This window comes from Palaemon carinicauda, chromosome 8 (genome assembly GCF_036898095.1).
Source record: "Palaemon carinicauda isolate YSFRI2023 chromosome 8, ASM3689809v2, whole genome shotgun sequence".
NCBI classification, from domain to species: domain Eukaryota; kingdom Metazoa; phylum Arthropoda; class Malacostraca; order Decapoda; family Palaemonidae; genus Palaemon; species Palaemon carinicauda.
Window position 1 is genome coordinate 46,886,647 of NC_090732.1, and position 7,505 is coordinate 46,894,151.

Genomic DNA, 7,505 nt, shown 5'->3' on the forward strand with positions numbered 1-7,505 from the left:
GCACGATATTGTGTTTATATTTATCCACATTGACTCATTACGGGTAATTTCAATGAATTACTGTCAATTGTGTCACCTGGTGGGCGGTGAAGCCGGAGGAAACTCGCTGGTAAGAGACTGATGTCTCGTCAGGGAAATCATGAACTACAGATTAGCAGTTAGGTTCTGATGTCTTTTATGGCTTCTAGTGGTTGGTTGGAAGCGACCTGGCCTTTCATTAGAAGGGGCTAAGGTTCGATCCCAATTATGAGGTAGAAATTTATTTCTATTTGAGCACAATATTGTGTTGATGTTTATCCATATTGAATTATTAGGGGTAATTTGAATTAATTATTATAATTTGTGTCACCTGGTGGGCCGGGAAGTCGGAGAAAACTCGTCGGTAAGAGACCGATGTCTGGCCAGGTAAATCCTGAACTGCATATTAGCAGTTAGGTTCCGACTTCTTTTATGGCTTCTGTTGACATGGTTGGAAGTGACCTGGCCTTTCATTAGAATGGGCTACGGTTCGTTCCCAAGTATGAGGTAGAAATTTATTTCTATTTGACCACGATATTGCATTGATATTTATCCATATTAACTCATTAGTGGTAATTTCAATGAATTACTATCAATTGTGTCTCCTGGTGGGCAGGGAAGTCGGAGAAAACTCGCTGGTAAGAGACTGATGTCTCACCAGGTAAATGCTGAACTGCATATTAGCAGTAAGGCTCCGACATCTTTTTTGGCCTCTGGTGGCATGGTTGGAAGTGACCTGGCCTTTCATTAGAAGGGGCTAGAGTTCGATCCCAAGTATGAGGTAGAAATTTATTTTTGAAAGAGCAGGATATTGTCTTGATATTTATCCATATTGACTCATTAGGGGTAATTTCAATGAATTACTATTTATTGTGTCACCTGGTGGGCCGGGAAGTCGGAGAAAACTCGCTGGTAAGAGACTGATGTCTCGCAGGTAAATCCTGAACTGCAGATTACCAGTTAGGTTCCGACTCCTTTTATGGCTTCTGGTAGCACGGTTGGGAATGACTTGGCGTTTCATTAGAAGGGGCTAGGGTTCAATCCCAAGTATGAGGTAGAAATTTATTTATATTTGAGCACATATTGTGTTGATATTCATCCTTATTGACTCATTAGGGATAATTTTAATGAATTACTATCAATTGTGTCACCTAGTGGGTCAGGAAGCCGGAGAAAACTCGCTGGTATGAGACTGATGTATCGTAGTCGTAAATCCTGAACTGCAGATTAGCAGTTAGGTTCCGACTCCTTCTATGGCTTTTGGTGTCATGGTTGGAAGCGACCTGGCATTTCATTAGAAGGGGCTAGGTTTCGATCCCAATTATGAGGTAGAAATTTATTTATATTTGAGCACATATTGAGTTGATATTTATCCATACTGACTCATTAGGGGTAATTTGATTGAATTACTATCAATTGTGTCACCCAGTGGGACGGGAAGCCCGAGAAAACTCGCTGGTAAGAGACTGATGTCTCGCAGGGTAAATCCTGAACTGCAAATGAACAGTTAGGTTTCAACTTTTTTTTATGACTACTGAAGGGAGATGGTTGGAAGCGACCTGGCCTTTCTTAGGAATGGGCTAGGGTTCGATCTCAAGTATGAGGTAGATATTTATTTCTATTTGAGCACGGTATTGTGTTGATATTTATCCGTATTGACTCATTATGGGTAATTTCATTGAATTGCTATCAATTGTGTCACCTGTTGGGCCAAGATGTCGGAGAAAACTTTCTGGTAAGAGACTAATGTCTCGCCAGGTAAATTCTGAACTGCAGATTACCAGTTAGGTTCCAACTTCTTTTATTGCGTCTGGTGTCATGGTTGGAAGCAACCTGGCCTTTTTATTAGAAGGGGCTAGGGTTCGATCCCAAATATGAGGTAGATATTTATTTCTATTTAAGCACGATATTGTGTTGATATTTTTCCATATATAAATATATATATATATATATATATATATATATATATATATATATATATATATATATATATATATATATATATATAGAGAGAGAGAGAGAGAGAGAGAGAGAGAGAGAGAGAGAGAGAGAGAGAGAGAGAGAGAGAGATACGATCGTATGCTTATATTTAATCTAACCTGTTTACAAAATCGTGAAGGTCTCACCACCAGTCTAGTTCAAGCAAGATTTCATAAACCAGTTTTTATTTCCCCGGAGGAAGATTAGGAAAACAAAGACATGCATTGTTGGTTAGGTGTGTTGTCGTATCCTGGTTTGTAGGAAAGTTTGTTCATCGATTGCTATTTATGTACGAACACTCGGGCACACTATTCTATCTAATTCCTCTTCCTCTTATTTTGTTAAAGTTTTTATAGTTTATATGGGATATAATTATTTTGATGTTGTCACCGTTCTTAAAATATTCTATTTTTCCTTGTTTCCTTTCCTCACTGGGCTATTTTCCCTGTTGGGGCCACTGGGCTTAGAGCATCCTGCTTTTCCAACTAGGGCTGTAGCTTAGCAAGTAATAATAATAATAATAATAATAATAATAATAATAATAATAATAATAATAATAATGTGATAGTTGCGAATTGAGAGAAATTTTAGTCATTAGCATTAACTGATGTTCTGATTCATAGGGATATACAAATGTCAGTCTAAAATTCTATTTGTTTTTTCTTGATTATGCAAGTCACGATTATACAGTTTTCTCAACTATATCTGTCTCTTAGTTTATTTTTATGCAAAATCGACGACGGCATCGAAATATATGACATTCTTAATATCTAAAAGGAAGCGTAGAAAATACCAGTCATATCATAAATGACAATCATTACCTCCACTTTTTTTTTTTTTTTTTTTTAGAATAAGAACACCAAACGAACATACATGGAGAGAATTTTTCAAACTATCGATACTCAATTAATCAAAAATAGGTGATGGCTTTACAGTTCCTTTCTCTTTTAAACAAAATTATTTAAAGTTTTTCTGTATAGGACACAATTTCTAGGGTCATAGCTCACTAGAAGATCTGACGCTAGATTATTCAACAAATGTCCTTTTGAATTACATTTCTGCAAATTAGATGCTATTCGCTAACTCTAAATTTGGGAATTAGTGATGCAAATCACTGTATAAATCATCATGGTTATATTCTAACAAAACTAGGATTCAACTCTCAAGATTAAAAGGCAGTCTACAGCTCAACACAAATGATTGGTGCAGTCTTAAACTTTCGGCATCCTCAGGATAGGCATATAATAAATGCCGGGTTACAGCACCAACAGTAAGTACACACACACACACACACACACACACACATATATATATATATATATATATATATATATATATATATATATATATATATATATATATATATATGTATACACACACACACACACACACATATATATATATATATATATATATATATATATATATATATATATATATATATACATTTTTCTCCTTTTATTCGTTATTTCTTAAAAGGTCAGGCCAAAGAATGGGATTTGTGGCCTGTCCTGTACCTTATAGTAATTAGTATATATATATATATATATATATATATATATATATATATATATATATATATATATATATATATATATATATATACTAATTATCATAAGGTACAGGACAGGCCACAAATCCCATTCTTTGGCCTGACCTTTTAAGAAATAACGAATAAAAGGAGAAAAATGTATATAAAGAAATAGACAATATATATTAAAGGGAAAGAGACACAAAAGAAGCATATACATTCTAATATTTTCATGTGTTTTATTAACAACAGAACATTACACGCGTCACTTAAAGGCAACTATACTGTAATAAAGCAATACAATGTAAAGCTACCCGCACTCTGGAATCGATAGAGGAGAGTATAGTGCAGTCAGCAATGACAGTGTAGACCGGCCATTAGATTTTCATATCTTATTCAGTACTAAAAAAATCACCTCACTGGTCAGCTTTATCATTGGGACTGTGGCTAAACATAGGTAACTTCCAATCACAAATATCAAAATCATGATAAATACTGGCTAGTAATTTCAATGACAATTTTTAGTTTAATGAATTCTTCAATATCCTATGACTGACACAAAAATACAACGTAAAAATCTTTCTTCTGATAAGATTTTAAATAAATTAGTAAATCAGGTCCGTTGACTCTAAATATCGAAATGATAATATATTTTCATCTTTCTTTAGTGGAAATATCCATATGGTTGAGGCACGATAAAGTGAGTGTGCCCGTGATGGTGATAATGAGGGAGACGACCACCAGGATGTCGGTGTCCATAGAAGGGCCGCCTGTATCTGTAACCTCCGAACCCATACCTATTTCCCCAAAAGTTACCGAAGCCAAATCCAATATAAGGAAGAACTTGAGGGTCTGGATTCGGATGCGGATTCACCAGGCATATCCCCACAATGAGGATGACGATCAGGAAAACCAAGTTCTGCAAGAAATTAAAATGAAAGAACACAGAGCAAAGATCTATGACGAGTATGGCAGACAGTATATGTTAAAGAATAATCATTAAAACAGTTCTTTAATTATAAAGAATCTATAGCAGAAAACATTACAATAAGAAATATGCTTCTCTTTACAAAACATCTTATGACTAGATTTGATATATATATATATATATATATATATATATATATACACACAAACACACACAAACACAGACACATATATATACATATATATATATATATATATATATATATATATATATATATATATATGTATATATATATATATATATATATATATATATATATATATATATATATCTGTGTGTGTATATATATGTCTGTGTATATATTTGTATGTTGTTAGTGTGAGAGCCATAAATTGAATCGATAACTTTCCTCATTAATTGTGATTAGTAACAATAGTACTGAACAATGTTTGAGTAAACAACAGAATAGCTGGTTATAATAAATTATTGCACTTATAATATTAATCCATATAGGCCTGAGTCTTCCAACTCTTCTAGTGCCTTGTGGAGCCCAGTTGAAAGTTTGGTGAACTAATCTCTCTTGGGAAGTGCGAAGATCATGCCCAAACCATCTCCATGGTTTGGGCCTGAATAAATGGAGAAGTATTAATTCAAAAGATCAAGATAGAGACGACTGGCGAAATCTAACTGAGGCACTTTGCTTCAATAGGCGTAGGAGGAGATGACGATGATCATGATGATGATGATAATACTAAGAATGATATTATTAAAAATGATAGTAGTGGCACTAGTATCAACATTAATGTTATTAATAGTTTATAATATGATTATCAAGGTCATCTGAGCTATACCATACATAAAGATTAGGTATGTAAATCTAAATAGTCCTTAAAGTCTTACTAAGATTTGAGTTTGAAATAAACAAGACAATGACTATAAACTGCCGTAGGGCAAGGATCATAATATCAATCAATTTAAGGTCAGTAGACATATATATATATATATATATATATATATATATATATATATATATATATATATATATATATGTATATATATATATATATATATATATATACATATATATATATATATATATATATATATATATATATATATATATATACATTTATGTATATAAACATATATATATATATATATATATATATATATATATATATATATATATATATATATATATATATATATATATATATATATATATATATATATATATATATATATTCCTTTCCGGCCACACTCACCTCTTTCCATCTCTCGGGCAGAGAGATGAGGTAGTAGTCATACCCTGGGGAGAGGGGGTTACGTGTACGTGTTTGTGCATATCTATCAGAATATTTAGTCGTCATTTTTGACGGGACCTGTACACTAGTGTATGTACATACATATATATATATATATATATATATATATATATATATATATATATATATATATATATATATCATTATTACTAGCTAAGCTACAACCCTAGTTGGAGAAACAGGATGCTACAAGCCTTATGGCTCTAACATGGAGAGTAGCTCAAAGAGGAAAAGAAATAAGAAATTAAATATACTATATATGAAAAGTAATAAATGAAAAGTATAAAATATTTCACGATCAGGAACAAGGTTAAAATGTATCTATCTTAATAAAATATGAAGAGAGACTTCTGTCAGCCTGTTCATCAGAAAAGAATTAAGGAAAAGTTTGAACTTCTCAAGTTCCACCGATTCAACTATGATACTAGGAAGATCATTCCTCAATCAGGACTCATCTGAAATAAAACTTCAAGAATGCCGTGTAGTATTGAGCCTTATGTTGGGGAAGACAAGATTATTATAATTAACTGTATATGTCATACTACGTACAGGATGGTACAGGCTAAGAATATCTGAATGGAAAAGAGTATTAAAATTATGAAAAGTCTTATGTAATATGCCTCCTTACACACCGAATAGTCTGGCCTATTCTTTACATATTCTCCTTTGCCCTCATACACTTGACAACACTGAGATTACCAAGCAATTCTTCTTCACCCAAGTGGTTACTGTACTGTAATTGTTCAGTAGCCCCTTTCCTCTTGCTAAGGGTACAAGAGACTCTTTAGTTAAGGTAAGCAGCTGTCTTAGGAGAAGGAAATTCCAAAATCAAACCTTTGTTCTCTTGTTTTACGTAGTGCCATAGCCTCTGTACCATAGTCTTCCACTGTCATGGTTTGGAGTTTTCTTGCTTAAGGATATACTCGGGCACACTATTCAATCTTATTTCACTTCCTCTTGTTTTGTTGAAGTTTATATTGTTTATATAGGAGATATTTATTTTAATGTTGTTACGCTTCTTAAAATATTTTATCTTTCCTTGTTTCCTTTCCTCACTTAGCTATTTTCCCTGTTGCAGTACCTGGGCTTATAGCATCCTGCTTTTCCAACTACGGTTTTATTATTATTATTATTATTATTATTATTATTATTATTATTATTATTATTATTATTATTATTATTATTACTTGCTAAGCTACAACCCTAGCTGGGAAAGAAGGATGCTATAAGCCCAGGGTCTACAACAGGGAAAATAGCCCCATAAGGAAAGGAAACAAGGAAATAATAAAATATTATAGGAACAGTAACAACACCAAAACAAATATTTCCTATATTAATATTATTATTACTATTATTATTATTATTATTATTATTATTATTATTATTATTATTATTATTATTATTATTACTACTACTAGCCAAGCTATAACCCTAGTTGGAAAAGCAAAATGCTATAAGCCCAAGGGCTCCAATAGGGAAAAATAGCCCAGTGTGGTCAAGGAAATACGTAAATACTTAATGATGAGAACAAATTAACAATTAATCATTCTAAAAACAGTAACAACGTCAAAACAGATGTTCTATATAAACTATTAGCAACGTCAAAACAGATATGTCATATATAAACTATAAAAAGACTCATGTCAGCCAGGTCAACATAAAAACATTTGCTGCAACTTTGAACTTTTGAAGTTCTACTGATTCAACTACACGATTAGGAAGA

General features: G+C 32.4%; 1 protein-coding gene across 1 annotated transcript in view; it reads right to left on the bottom strand.

Annotated features, from left to right (window-relative positions):
* Positions 1-3,697: 3,697 nt before the first annotated feature.
* The window catches only part of LOC137645201 (uncharacterized), a 9,683-nt gene continuing 5,875 nt past the window's right edge, over positions 3,698-7,505 (bottom strand). Inside the window, exon 2 of the mRNA XM_068378024.1 lies at positions 3,698-4,448. Within this exon, the coding sequence (XP_068234125.1) occupies positions 4,194-4,448 (255 nt within the window). The 3' untranslated portion in view covers positions 3,698-4,193. The remainder of the gene's footprint in view (positions 4,449-7,505) is intronic.